Raw genomic sequence first — 13856 nt, forward strand, 5'->3', positions numbered from 1 at the left:
CTCAGTACCCTATCCCCAGCAGCAGTCCCACTGGGAAGGGGATGCTCTTTAAAGGAGGAAGGTGTGGTTAGTCAGGACAGCATGTGTAATCAACACCTGACACCTGCTTCTGGGCAAAGAGGCGGGACTTGGGGTTCAGGGGGCTGAGATGGCCCAGGTGTGGCAGGTAGGTGCAGGCCCCGCCGTGCCCTCCAGAGGGCAGAGGAGACCAAGAAGAGATTCCCTTTGCACCCCACCTCCCCAACCACCCAAGGCAGTTCAACTCTATAGCAACACAAGAGTCAGAATTCAAATTCTTTTTATTAACAAGGCAGGATCTGGGGTTAGTTTTTGTAGCCACGGCTGGCCCTTCGGCCTCTGGCTCTCTCGAACTTCCGGCCCTTGGAGCGGACGTAAGGCCTGTGGGGAGAAGGAGAGTGGGGTTTAGAGCCGGTCTGGGGGCAGAAGCTGGCTGCAGGGGTGCCAGACCCAGAGGACTCACACAGGCCGCTAGGGAGGGAGATGAGGCCAATTACGGGGAGTTGGTGTGGGGAACAGGGTACCGGGCAGAGCGGGGTGGCTGTACTCACTTGGTGTGGCTGTGCGGGGTGCCTGGGGCCTTGCCGAAATGCCTGTACACCTCTCTGCCCTTACGAGGTCCTGGGGAGGAGGGGGGAGAGAGGTCAGGCAGAGACAGCACCCCTCAGTCACCATTCAGGTTGAGGTGAAATGCGGGTGGGGCTGGCTCCTCCACCTTCCAGGTGCAGGAGGTCCTGATGTGTCAGTTATCCCCGGGGACCCCGTGAGGACCCACTCACCAGAGAGCAGGACGGTGCCACAGCCCTTGGGGGAGTCCAGGGCCAGCTGGTCAAACGTAAGGATCTTGCCCCCGGCCTTGAGGATGCGGCTCCGGGCACGGGTGGTCACACGCAGGGCACATACCTGGGGGGCCAAGAGAGAGGACTCAGAGACCCTTCGTGGCTACCAGACCAGAGTTCCCAGACAGACGACACAATAGATAAGGTGCTGCGTTCAAGCCTGAGGTTCTGAGCTCCAGATCTGACACTGCAAGGACCAGTATAGTATGTTCTGGTCCTTTTGTTCCTCCTCATAAGTGACTTTTAAAAGTTAAGTAATTCTTTTTATCTACTTCAACCTCAACAACGCGAGGCTGCTTCTTCAAAGACAAGTCACAAAGGCTGCAGGAGAGGCCGAGGGACCTGGCTTTCTAGGCAGTGGGTTGGACATCCTTCCAACAAGCTGTAGAAGAGGCCTGCCCAGCAACGCCAACTCCCTTTGTTGCCATCACCAGGATTTTACACCCTGGGCTGAATTTCTGTCTGCCCCACACAGGAGTGGGGACTAAGGATACACACAGATGCCAGGGCCGCACAGTAGACCGCAAGAGTCCGCGCTCATGACCCTCGCTCCCTGCTCACCTTCAGCTTGGGCACCTCCTGGACACGCACGTCGTCAGTGATAGTCCCGACCACCACGGCTGTTTTGCCTTCCCGGCCGGGAAGCTTCATCTTCCGGATCTGGGGGCGTGGGGTGGGAGGTATGCCTCAGGGCCAATGCTCCAGCACCCCAAGGTCCAGGGCAGCTCCCCTGATTAGACTAAACTTGCCCAGGCCGGGCCATTCAGCCCAAACTGGAAGAGGCTGGTCTGGTAAGACTTCAGGAGAACCACAGAGAGACTGACCACACAATTCTCCTGCAGAATTTGACACTTAAGATCTAGATGTGGGACTCGAGGTCTCCCCAAGTGGCTATAATCAAGCTCAGCTACAGCTCTAAGGTCAGAGCTCAGGTCACCCCTGGTGAGACAAACCAGTGGACAGACAGGCCATGACCAGAGCCCCACGCCAGCCCCCACCCACAGCCCCGGCCTGCAGCAGCTGCTCACCATCCGGGAGAGGGACAGGGGCGGCCGGTTGGTCCGACTCATGAACAACCTCTTCAGCACAACCTGGTTGAAGGTGGAGTTGGTCCGCCTGGCCAGGAACCTGTAGAGCTGGAGAAGGGGCGAAGAGTGGTAAGCGGGGCCGGGCGCATCCGACACAGTAGTAAGCACAAGAACCAGCACAAGCATCTGGGTTCAAGCCCCCCTCCACCTGCAGTGAAGACACTTCACAAATGGGAAGCAGGTGTCTCTCTTCCAGGCAGTAAAATGAAGGGGGGGGGGAAGGCCGCCAGGAGCGGTGGATTTGTACTGCCAGCACCAAGCCCCGGAAATAACCCTGGAGGGAGAAAAAGATAACACCCCCCCACACACACCGCGTATCCAAAAGGAAACGGATGATCTGGGCTTGTGGCATGGGAGGATTCAGTGTCTCACCCGTCCTAGGAAGCCCCGCGGCATTCTGGGAGGGGGCCCCACATCGAACGTGCCCTGAAGGCCCAGCTCCAGCGCAGGAGGCGAGTCTCCAGGGGTCTTACCTTGACCAGCAGCCTAAGGTAGATGTCCTGGCTCTTGGGCTCCTTGCGCCGAACCTTTCGGTCCTTGTTGTGACGGATGTCAACTCCCTGTGGAGAGGCAGGGAGACTATGGGCCCAACTTGCTCAGGAGGCGTTTTAATCACCAGAGCACTGCTCAGCTCTGGCTAATGGCAGCACTGGGGACTGAATTTGGGAGGGCAGCACCTCGGGCATGAGAATGAGTCTTTTTTCCCCCCATTAGCCAGTAAACTAATTTCTCAGCTGATGTCAACCTAACAAATCCCAGCCCCGCCATGGGGTCAGGGTTCTGCACACAAGCCCTCCAGCGCAGTGCACCCCAAGTCTGGTTTATGGCGGTGCAGCACTGAACTCAGGGTGTTGAAGCCTCAGTCGCAAAAGCCTGTTGTGTAACCACTGTGAGCTTTCCCCAGCCCCACAGGACACACAATCGTTACATCAACTCCGAGTATTTAGCTCAGTGGGGACCGTTGTGACTAGGAAGATGAGCCTGGCGATTATGTAAAAAAGACTTCTCAGAAAACAAGGGCAAAAAAACAAAGGGAAAATAAATAAATTAAAAAAAAAAAAGAAGTCTTCTCGGGGCCAGGCAGTGGCGCACCTGGTTAAGAGCACACGTTACAGTGCTCAAGGACCCGGGTTCAAGCCCCTGGTCCCCACTCTCAGGGGGAAAACTTCGCCAGTGCTGAAGCAGGGCTGCAGGTTGTCTGTCTCTAGCAATAGATGGATTAGAAAACCACTTTTGGGGGTGACAGCACAATGGTTATGCAAACAGACTCTGATGCCTGAGGCTAAGTCCCAGGCCGAGAAACACATGAAAAAATGCTCCAAGTCTCTGACTGTCAGAGAAATGCAAATCAAGACAACACTGAGATATCACTTCACTCCTGTGAGAATGTCACACATCAGAAAAGGTAACAGCAGCAAATGCTGGAGAGGGTGTGGGGTCAAAGGAACCCTCCTGCACTGCTGGTGGGAATGTCAATGGGTCCAACCTCTGTGGAGAACAGTCTGGAGAACTCTCAGAAGGCTAGAAATGGACCTACCCTATGACCCTGCAATTCCCCTCCTGGGGATATATCCTAAAGAACCCAACACATCCATCCAAAAAGATCTGTGTACACATATGTTCTTGGCAGCACAATTTGTAATAGCCAAAACCTGGAAGCAACCCAGGTGTCCAACAACAGATGAGTGGCTGAGCAAGTTGTGGTCTATATACACAATGGAATACTACTCAGCTGTAAAAAATGGTGACTTCACCGTTTTCAGCCGATCTTGGATGGACCTTGAAAAATTCATGTTGAGTGAACTAAGTCAGAAACAGAAGGATGAATATGGGATGATCTCACTCTCAGGCCGAAGTTGAAAAACAAGATTAGAAAAGAAAACACAAGTCGAACCCGAAATGGAATTGGAGTATTACACCAAAGTGAAAGACTCTGGGGTGGGTGGGGAGAATACAGGTCCATGAAAGATGATGCATGACATAGTGGGGGTTGTATTGTTAAATGGGAATCTGGGGAACGTTATGCATGTATAAACTATTGTATTTACTGTTGAGTGTAAAGCATTAATTCCCCAATAAAGAAATAAATTTGCTCTCTCTCTGCACCTCTCTCAAAAGTAAAGTTAACAAAAAATAATAACAAAAAAACCACTTTTATGCAGGAGGCTTCAAATGTGCCCCAGGTTCGACCCCCAGCACCACCCTAAGCCAGAGCCGAGCAGGGCCCTGGTAATAATTTAGTCCCAGGTTCGATGCCGGTACCAGGAGCGGCCCGACTCTCTCGTGAATCAATCTTGTCTCCAATGCAGCGGACGTAACTCCCCCAGACCCAGGCCCACCCACACGTGGAGCAGGACCAGAAACATCGGAAGCCAACTTAGACTCAAGTGCGAACAGAGCCCATCCCAGCACCGCATTTGCCGCGCCGCCTGCGTTTCAGCAGCAGATCCCCAACACGTCTAAGCAGCCGAGCGGGATCGCCATTTAGCCTGCAGCCTCCACTCGAAAACGGGATCACGGCGGCGGGGGAGGAGTTCCCCGGGACCGAGCCGCCAACCTGAGGGTCTGCTTGGCCGCCAAGCCTGTGCACGGCATGCTCCGCAACCCCCAGCCCCGACTTTCCTGGCCGGGCAGTGACAGGTCATGAGGGGGGCAGCAGAGACACGAGAGCTTAAAAGCGGTTCGAACCCCGGCCCCACCGCTTCCTGTATCTGGTCCAACACTTCAGCTCTTCGTGTCTCGCTATGGCTCAAAGCGACCCGTTTAACGCTGAGCTACTGGAAGGGCTGGTGGCCACTAACACCAACCGATACACCGAATCGCAGCCCCCCCAGTGTGGGAGTCGCCTTCTTCGGACACCCCGAGAACCTCTGCCTCCCTCTGGCACGTTAACAGCCCAAGGCCGCGGCGGATGGCGGCCGATTGTCTAGCCCGGGTGCCCGCAAAGAGCGCTCACCATGATGGCGCCTCCACCTCGACCAGGTCCGGAAAGAGAGAGCGGAGCCTGAGTGGGCGGGGAAAGCCTTCCGGCCGCGGCGCCTGAATGACGTCACACGAACTGGACCGGGAGCTCTGTAGGGACGCGACCTCTCGGTGGTGAGTTGGAGGACCGACTAGAAGGGCCACTCGGGACCGCAGTGCAGGAAGCGGGTAGCCGTCCGGAAGAGCCGGGCCAGCGCGTGGGAGGTCTCTCTGGCCCGCCCCGTCCCTGTTCTCTATGGTCTTCCGGAAGCAAAGGCTCTGGGCGCAGGGGAGATGTCGCGGGGAGCTAGGGAGGAAGCGTCCCCGCGGCGACACTCTGGCCCCCTGCCGACGATCTCTCGGTGGCGTAGGGAGGACTTAGGGAGGGCGGGCCGGGTGTCGGAGGTGAGGAGGCGGGGTCGGCGGGCGGAGTGGGATCTCCGGCGACCTCTGACCCTTTGCTACTTGAAGTTCCTTTTCAGGCTCCACCAGGTCTTAGTTCGAATTTCGCTGCTCTGCCGGGGCTGTGCCCCGGAAGTCCTGCCAGAGAGGTCTCGCTGATGTTCTACCCGCAACCCCAGCTGTAGCCATCTGCCTTCTCCCCCTTTTAGGTCCCGCTTCCCCCCTGCACCCAGATGGCCCTTCCTTGACCTCTCTCCCAGCCCGAAATGGCCCTGGCCTGGCGGGTTTCGGGGCGAGTCATGTGCACGGTACTGGAGCCCCTAGGAGCCCCTGGTGCCCCGGGCCATGGAGGGAGGGTGGGGTGCCGGAGAAGGGATGAGTGAGTGACAGAATTCCTGAAGGAGACGGGCAAAAGGGAGATTGAGAGAGAGAGAGAGAGAGAGAGAGGCAGAGATTCCCAGGGGAGGAGGAATGGAGACCCAGAGTGGGAGACCTGCAAAGAGCAGGACGATGGAGAGCCAAGGAGAAGCAGAGAAAGATGATGAGCTGGGACCCTGCTAGCTGCACCAAGTTCGAATCCTGGCGGTGCTAATCATGGCATTGTAAGCCTCTGGCAGATGCTTCAAAGTCCCTGTGAAACCTGCAGAGAAAGAACAGTGTGTGTGTGTGTGTGTGTGTGTGTGTGTGTGTGTGTGTGTGACGGGGGCTAGTTCAGTGAGCTCTCTGCCTTTGCAATTCTTACCTGCCAAAAGGGAATGATGAAAAATAGGCCTGACACATACCCCCAACGTAAGTTAGTTAAAGTGCTTTTCTTTTTTTTTTTTTTTTTAAGAATTCATTTATTTATTTATGAGAGAGATAGGAGAGAAAGAACCAGACATCACTCTGGTACATGTGCTGTTGGGGATCGAACTCGGGACTTCATGGTTGAGAATCCAATGCCTTAGCCACTGTGCCACCTCCCGGACCACTAAAGTGCTTTTCATATAGATTGCTCAGTACAATTTGACCTCCTCTTTATTACCTCTATGGATGGAACTAGATGGATTGGTTGGGGCTGTGAGGAAACTGACTTAAATGTCCTCTATTTTTCTTTTCAGAGAGACCATGCTTGGGCATCAAGCACAAGTTTGGCCTCCTTTAGTCTGCCTTCAGTGTTGCTACATACCTACCTCTCCTCCACAGATCCAACGGCCAGGACCCAACTATGAGAACACCTTGTCCTTTCCAGCCCCCAGCCCCCAGCCCTCCCATGGTCTGACCCAGGGTCTTGCTGATGTGACAGCACACGGGGCCAGGAGATGAATGGATTCCCTGAAGCAGCAAGCAGCAGGACCAGGTATGGGTCTATGTGAAAGTCAAGATCACCATACCATGAAACACAGTTCCTCCCCCCATCTCCATCTCTCCCCCACCCCTAATGCCTGCCCTTTTGTGACTTGATGTGTGCCTGCCTTACTTGGGCTAGTGCCCCAGGCTCTGGGTCTGTACTTAACACATGCTCCATCTGCTGTTCTTGCTAATATGGCTTGAATGCAATAAATGAATTTCAATCATTTCTTTTTTGTTTGTTTGTGTTTTTGCCACCAAGGTATTTACTGGGGCTCCACAGCTGCATGATTCTTCTCTGCTGGCAGCCTTTCTCCTCCCCCTCCCCCATTTTGTTTTAGATAAAGGGTGAGAAATTGGGGTGGGGGCAAAGAGGAGAGACACCTTGCATGGCACCACCACCTGTAAAGCTTTCCCCTTGCACGTGCCCCCACCTGGTGGCTAGGAGCTTGCACCTGGGTCTTCGCACTCTATCCAACGGGCCATCGCCTGGCTTTTCATTTCCTTCGTTCTAGCCAACTGTTCCTGTCTCTTGCATGTGTCATTCTCTAAGTGTCTGTTTCTGGGTCTCCTGTTTCTACTTTGAACTGACACGACAGTGATACTATTCGTGGCTTGCGCACTTTGAGTTTTACCATGCTTCCCGTGCATCTCCATGTTGCTTTCTTTTCCTGATTTCAGTTCCTTCCACGACCTCCAACAGTCTCCTCATCTCTCTCCTTCTGTGTCTGTAGTGCCATCTATAACTGGGTCATTCACTGGGCAGCCGTTATGCCACTCTCTCGCCCTTCTGGTTTGTGAAGATGGTAAGCAGCATGTACATTCATTAGCCCTTCTCTTTCGTTACAGAGATGTCACATGCCATCTCTGATTATTTCACAAGCTAGAAACCAGATCATCTTGGCATATATGACGCCAGGGATGGAACTCAGGGCCTTGTGCTTTCAAGTCAGCGTTCTGTTGACGAACCTAACCACCTCCTCGTCTGCACAGATTCATTTCTTCTTTTAAATGAGAGGCAGAGACCCGGGGCACTGCTCAGCTCTGGCTTATAGTGGTTGGTACCTGGGGGTGACCTCTGGCACCTCAGGCATGCAAATCCGGTGTGCTACTGCTGCATATCTCCCCATCTGTCTCCATCTCTCTGCCTTTTTCTGTGTCTGATTCTCTTGTGATCTTTCAAGTCACTTAATTGTCTTGACACTGCCTTTCTGGACCTTCTACTATTTCCTTTGGCAAATTGCTGGGTCTTTGTAACCTGTGACTCTGCTATTAAGGTCAGACTCAATTAGCCTTAGTGAAAGATCATTTTCCTCCAGGCACCTAGTTTATAAACTCCTTGTCTGGGACCGGCCCAGTTTCCCTTAGCAAAGATGGCGTCAGAAGCGCTGGGTGTGAGGCCTTGACGCAGCCTCTGCCCTCATCTACTATGGCGCCTAACTGCTGGCTGTGGGATGCCCCGCCGGTTCTTCCAGGGCGGCTCGCCCATTGGCCATCTCGCGAGTAGTCTGGTCCCGCCTTCACGCTCTCATTGGTGCTCTGGGAGCCGACGTGCGGCCATTGGCTGAGCGCACGCACACCCTCCGCCCCCCACCCCTGGGCTGACTGGAGGGGCTGCCCGTCCGCTGGAGGATCCGGTGCAGGCGGGGGTCACAGCGGGGACCGAGTCTGGGGGCCCGAAAGGCTGAGAAGATTGGAGACGCAGACCCGGGTCTGGGGTACACCGGGTGGAGGGATAAGGGATGCAGGAATGGAAACCCCGGCCTAAGACTGGGTGAGGATGGAGGCCCAGACCACCCGGGAGAGGCCCAAGACAGAGGCTCAGGCTTTTGGGGCCAGAGGATGGAGAACCAGACCCAGAGTCTGCAAGATCTTGGGAAGCAAGCGTGCGGGGTGGAGAGAAGAGAAATCAGACCAGAGGCCGCGAACCAGGACCGGGATGTTGGGAGTAGGTGATTGATCTATGACACTCTAGCCACATCTGACTGGAGATTAAAAAAAAAAAAGTCAGCAGCAGTTAAGGGGTGTGGCCGCAGACCTGAGGGCAGAGGTGGGTCTGGAGGGTAAGCCCACAGGTGGAGGGGTGTGTCGGGGGCAGGTGCTGAGCCGGATTGGTTGGTGGCTGGGGGCAGGGCCTGGAGAACAAAGGTGAGCAGGAAGGAGGAGGAAGAAATCCGGGCACCAAATAGGGCCTCTGGGAAGGGCTCTCTATCCCAACTCACACCTGGTCCCTGGAGAGCTGGAGACCAGCCGCCCAGGTCAGTGTCCCCTGTCCAGCTTCTGACCCCTGCAGGGACCTGCATGTGGCTCCCTTAACCCCTTCATCCTTCTAGCATGTGCTCTCTCTGGCACCACTGGCTGGCTTTCTGATGCAATGAACAGGACACCACTAGGTGCCTTGATTTTGTCTTTCCCAGTATCTCTCCTCATCCCTGGTTTCCTTTTCCTGAAGCTTTCTCTTCTCCTCTGGGTATTTCTCTGCCTGCCAGACTTTATTTTGCTTTCTCTTGGGTCTTCTTTCCTTCTGGACAGGATTCCTTGTACATATCATATTTTCCTCTCTGCCTCCACCACCCCAATTCCTCTCCTCTGCTTTATCCCCTCACCCAAACAAACAAAAACCCTCTTACTGCCACTCAGCACACTGCACATGCCGTGACCCTAGGAAGGCAGGGAGAGGGATGGGGTTGTCCGTTTGTCCCCTACTGTGTGCTACTTGTAGTAACTGGTTGGGGGAGGAAATGAGTGGGTGCTGACCCTACAGGATATCGGGGTGCCCTGGCCTCCCCGGGACTCCCCACGATTGTCTAAGCCTGTCTGTCTCTGGTGCCTGTCACCGCTCCTCACCGTCTCCTCTCCGCAGGTCTGGTCCCTGCTTCCCTCCACCAGCCACGGGGGCCTGGACTCTGACTCCTACCCTTCTGCCTCCCCACAGAAGCCTGGCCAGGAGCTGACCCAGAGCTGGGCTCACAAGCCTAGCAGAAGTCTGGACAAGGCTGAGGCCATGGCCCCACCACCACCACCACCACCACCGGCTGTCAACACCCCGCTCCTGCACGGCGAGTTTGGCTCCTATCCAGCCCGCGGCTCCCGCTTCGCCCTCACTCTCACACCACAGGCCCTGTACATTCAGCGGCTGCGCCCCAAGCCTGAGGCCCGGCCCCGGGGGGGCCTGGTCCCCCTGACGGAGGTCTCAGGCTGCTGCACCCTGCGGAGCCAGAGGGCCTCAGACCCAGCAGCCTACTTCTGCATCTACACCTATCCCCAGGGCAAGCGTGGGGGCCGCCGTAGAACCGCACGCACCTTCCAGGCCGATGGGGCAGCCACCTATGAGGAGAACCGCGCTGAAGTCCAGCACTGGGCCACTGTGCTCATGTGTTTGCTCCGTGGGCTGCCGCTGCCTGGGGACAGGGGTGAGGCACCATAGCCCTCTCTCTGCCCAGGCTCTCCCTCTGGGGAACTTGCCCCCACTAGACCCTGTAGTCTGCATGCTGTGTCTCTCCCGAGTCCACAGGACATGCAGGCACGGGCTCCAGAAGCAGGAAACCACAGCCCAAGCAGTGAGCCTTGCGCCAGGCTGCTCTCTTGCTCCGTTTCTGTCCGTGCTCCATCCCTTTCATGGGACCTGACCACAGATGAGTCAGAGGTTCCCAGCAACCAGCTCTAGGAGCAGTAGGGGAAACTACCGGGCAGTCAGTCACCCACACCCAGGCACCTACACAGGACCCCCAAGGCCTGCCAGCATTGCCGAGGAGGCCTCTGCCCTCTCCACCTGCAGTATCCATTTCCCAACTGGGTGTCCTCAGCAGGGGGTACAAACTGGTGTGTGTGGTCCCCTTGGGCCTTAAGCAGAAGTGACAGTGGGGGTGCCTCCCACTGTAATCTGAAGCCGGGCTCCAGGTGCTGGGAGCCAGAGTGGGAACCTCACCTCAGCTGTCTCCTCCCACACGTGGGTCCTAAGGGCGCTGGGATCAGCACGCTTGCCTTTGTCTCAGCATCTAGGAGATAGGGCAGGGCCACACCTCGGACCTGGGCATGTGGGAAGGGGGGGACACCCCGTTCTGCCAGGAGGCTCTGGGGTGCTAGCCTTTGATAACACCACTGGGTACCGTTCCGTTCGCACTGGTAGTTCAGGAGGTGACTGGCCGGGCCTCTGGAGACCCTCCCCTCTCTCTATGCAGAAATCACCCCGGAGCTCCTGACCAAGCCACCCCGGCTGCTCCTATTGGTCAATCCATTCGGGGGGCGGGGCCTAGCCTGGCAGTGGTGTAAGAACCACGTGCTGCCCATGATCACGGAAGCCGGGCTGTCCTTCAACCTCATCCAGACAGGTAAGGGAGTGGTGGGGAGGCTGCTGGGACTCCAGCCGAGCACGTGAGTTATGTGGGGGTGCTGAGTACCACGGCCTGCTTCACCTCTTGTGTCCTCACTTTTAGAACGCCAGAACCACGCCCGGGAGCTGGTACAGGGGTTGAAGCTGAGTGAGTGGGATGGCATCGTGACCCTCTCTGGGGACGGGCTGCTATTCGAGGTAGGGCAGGAGCGCCTTGTCCCGAGCCCTGGGGCCCCCAGAGGGCAGAGACCAGAACCCAGGAACCTGCTCTCTCGCCCTCCAGGTGCTGAACGGACTCCTCCATCGCCCTGACTGGGAGAAGGCTATTAGGATGCCTGTGGGCATCCTCCCGTGCGGCTCTGGCAATGCACTGGCCGGAGCAGTGAACCAGCATGGGGGGTAGGTGGGCAGTCTTGCCTTGGAGGGTGCTCCCTGGAGATCGGCTAGCCTAGCACATCTGTCCCTCATTGCTCTCCCTGGGGCAGTGCGCTGTCAGCCACGGGGGTGGGGGGGGATGTTTCACCCAGCATCCCCTCCCCCCAACACTTCTGTCTCATGCTTTAGAGCATAGAGCTGTGACTGGCACCTAACGGCTGCTCCCTGGGGCTTATGGGAGGAAGGAGCTATCAGGGAACATGCCCCAGTCGGAAAGTTCATTTGGGGCTGAGGAGACAGCACAATGGTTCTGCAAACAACTTTCAAGCCTGAGGTTCTGAGCTCCTAGGCTAAATCCCCAGCACCACCATCAGCCAGATCTGAGTAGTACCCTGGTGAAAGAAAGAAAAAAAAAATTTTTTTTTTTTGGGGCTACAGAGACAGGTCCCCAGAAGAGGCACATCCCTTACCCAGTTTGGGCTCCAGCACCACATGGAAGATGTTGTAGCAGAGGAAGCTCTGGTTCTACTGTCTTTTCTCTCTCTTTATATATTTTTTAACTTGAGTGGAAAAGGGGAAATTGAAGGGAGAGTAAGAGACACCTGCAGCACTGCCACATTCATGAAGCTTCCCTCGTGCAGGTGGGGACCTGGGGCTTGAACCTGGGTCCTTGTGCACTGTAATTTGTGTGCGGCCTCTCACTGCCCAGGTTCGAGCAGGCGCTGGGCCTCGACCTGTTGCTCAACTGCTCGCTGCTCCTCTGCCGGGGCGGGGACCGCCCCCTGGACCTGCTCTCGGTGACGCTGGCCTCTGGTTCCCGCTGCATCTCCTTCCTGTCTGTGGCCTGGGGGTTCGTGTCTGATGTGGACATCCAGAGCGAGCGTTTCCGGGCCCTGGGCAGCGCCCGCTTCACACTGGGCGCTATGCTGGGCCTGGCCACGCTGCACACTTACCGGGGGCGCCTCTCCTACCTCCCTGCCTCCGGAGAGCCCGTCTCCCCCAGCCCTGCCCAGGGCCTACCCCGAGCCAAGTCAGAGCTGACCCTGGCCCCCGCCCCGGCCCCTTCGCTCACCCACTCCCCCCTGCACCGCTCAGTGTCCGACCTGCCTCTGCCCCTGCCCCAGCCCCAGCCCCAGCCCCCCCTGACCTCCCCCAGCTCCCCCGAGCCCCTGCCCATCCTGGCCCTCAATGGTGGGGGCCCAGAGCTGGCGGGGGACTGGGCTGGGGACGCCCCACTGTCCCCTGACCCACTGTTACCCTCGCCCCCAGCGTCCCCCAAAGCAGCCGTCCTCTCGCCCATCACTGAGGGCGCCCCAGAAACGCCCGAGTCCTCGGGGCTCCCGCCACCCACCCCGGATGCCCCAGTGGCCACGTGTACTGGGGGCCCGCCAGACCACCTGCTCCCACCCCTGGACGCCCCGCTGCCCCCGGGCTGGGTGACACTGGAGGAGGACTTTGTGCTCACGTTGGCAATGTTGCCCAGCCACCTGGGGGCCGATCTGGTAGCCGCCCCGAACGCGCGCTTTGACGACGGCCTGGTGCACCTGTTCTGGGTGCGCGGCGGCATCTCGCGGGCCGCGCTGCTGCGCCTCTTCCTGGCCATGGAGCGCGGCACCCACCTGAGCCTGGGCTACCCGCAGGTGGGCTACGCCACCACTCTTGCCTTCCGCCTCGAGCCCCTCACGCCCCGCGGCGTGCTCACGGTGGATGGGGAGCAGGTGGAGTACGGGCCGCTGCAGGCGCAGGTGCACCCGGGGTTGGGCAGGCTGCTCACCGGGCCGCCCGGCCGCCCCGCGGGGGAGCCCTGAACCCGGCGCGCCGGGTCGGAATCAGGCTTCCAAGGGGGCGGGGCCAGAACCAGCGCGGCAGGGGGAGTCTCCCCGAGCCTGGCCCCATCTCAGAGTGCCACCCGCCCCCGGGGCTCCAGATGTGACTTGTGCGAGGTGACTCGGATTAGGGGTGGGGGAAGGGCCCTCGCCCGGTGCCTGAATGCAGAGGGCGGGGCTCAACCCCGGCCCTGGAGGGGAACCCCGTGCCTAAATGCAGAGGGCGGGGCCTGCCTTACTAGCCTTGCCGCGGCAGGGCGGGCTAGGGGTGGGTGGTGTGTGGCTGGGTGCCGGGGTGACCTCAGGGGAGGCCTCAGCTCATCGGCCCGTGACGCCTGCCTCTCTCGCCCGGTCCACTCCGGTGCCTCCATCTAACCGGCCAGTCAACCCGGGAGGGGCAGGTTCCCTGGGGCGGCGCCCCCATCTGCACTACTGCTCCACCCCCAGGGGAAGTCCAGTCCCCTTCGCCCCCCTTTGTGTGGTCCAGCTTCTGTGCGTGTCCCCCGCCCCCTCCGCGAGACGCCCCCACCCCGCACCCCCAGTCTTCAAAGCAATTGACAAGGTCTATGCAATAAAAGGCAGTGGCTTCACTCCTCTCGGCCCTTCGGCCCTTCCTCTGCCCCCCCCCCCCCCCAACCTGGGCCCGGGAAGCTGCCTCCGCCACGACAGCTGGCTCTGGGCTTCT

The 13856-nt window shown here is 58.0% G+C and overlaps 2 protein-coding genes across 9 annotated transcripts; one reads left to right on the forward strand and one right to left on the reverse strand.

The window, feature by feature from the left end:
- Positions 1-281: 281 nt before the first annotated feature.
- Positions 282-4992, reverse strand: RPL18 (ribosomal protein L18). Of its 2 annotated transcripts, none has more exons than XM_007536228.2 (7): positions 4902-4992; positions 2419-2505; positions 1886-1993; positions 1419-1517; positions 798-921; positions 570-639; positions 282-399 (listed from the first exon to the last, which is right to left on the reverse strand). In XM_007536228.2, the coding sequence occupies exons 1-7, from the start codon at positions 4902-4904 to the stop codon at positions 324-326; spliced, it is 567 nt and encodes a 188-aa protein (XP_007536290.1). In that variant the 5' UTR covers positions 4905-4992; the 3' UTR covers positions 282-323. The 2 variants fall into 2 exon arrangements, with proteins under 2 accessions (XP_007536290.1, XP_060029890.1); XM_060173907.1 differs by lacking the exon at positions 4902-4992 and adding an exon at positions 4285-4326.
- A 117-nt stretch (positions 4993-5109) lies between these two features.
- Positions 5110-13761, forward strand: SPHK2 (sphingosine kinase 2). 7 transcript variants are annotated; one of them, XM_060173831.1, is made up of 8 exons: positions 5110-5311; positions 6494-6647; positions 7372-7443; positions 9573-10050; positions 10819-10968; positions 11074-11168; positions 11254-11369; positions 12055-13761. In XM_060173831.1, exons 3-8 carry the CDS (start codon positions 7441-7443, stop codon positions 13151-13153), a joined length of 1941 nt encoding a protein of 646 aa, XP_060029814.1. In that variant the 5' UTR covers positions 5110-5311; positions 6494-6647; positions 7372-7440; the 3' UTR covers positions 13154-13761. The 7 variants fall into 7 exon arrangements, with proteins under 7 accessions (XP_060029814.1, XP_060029830.1, XP_060029822.1 ...); XM_060173839.1 differs by lacking the exon at positions 5110-5311 and adding an exon at positions 5357-5910; XM_060173847.1 differs by lacking the exon at positions 7372-7443 and having other exon boundaries at positions 5112-5311.
- Positions 13762-13856: the final 95 nt, after the last annotated feature.

This window comes from Erinaceus europaeus, chromosome 2 (genome assembly GCF_950295315.1).
Source record: "Erinaceus europaeus chromosome 2, mEriEur2.1, whole genome shotgun sequence".
NCBI classification, from domain to species: Eukaryota; Metazoa; Chordata; class Mammalia; order Eulipotyphla; family Erinaceidae; genus Erinaceus; species Erinaceus europaeus.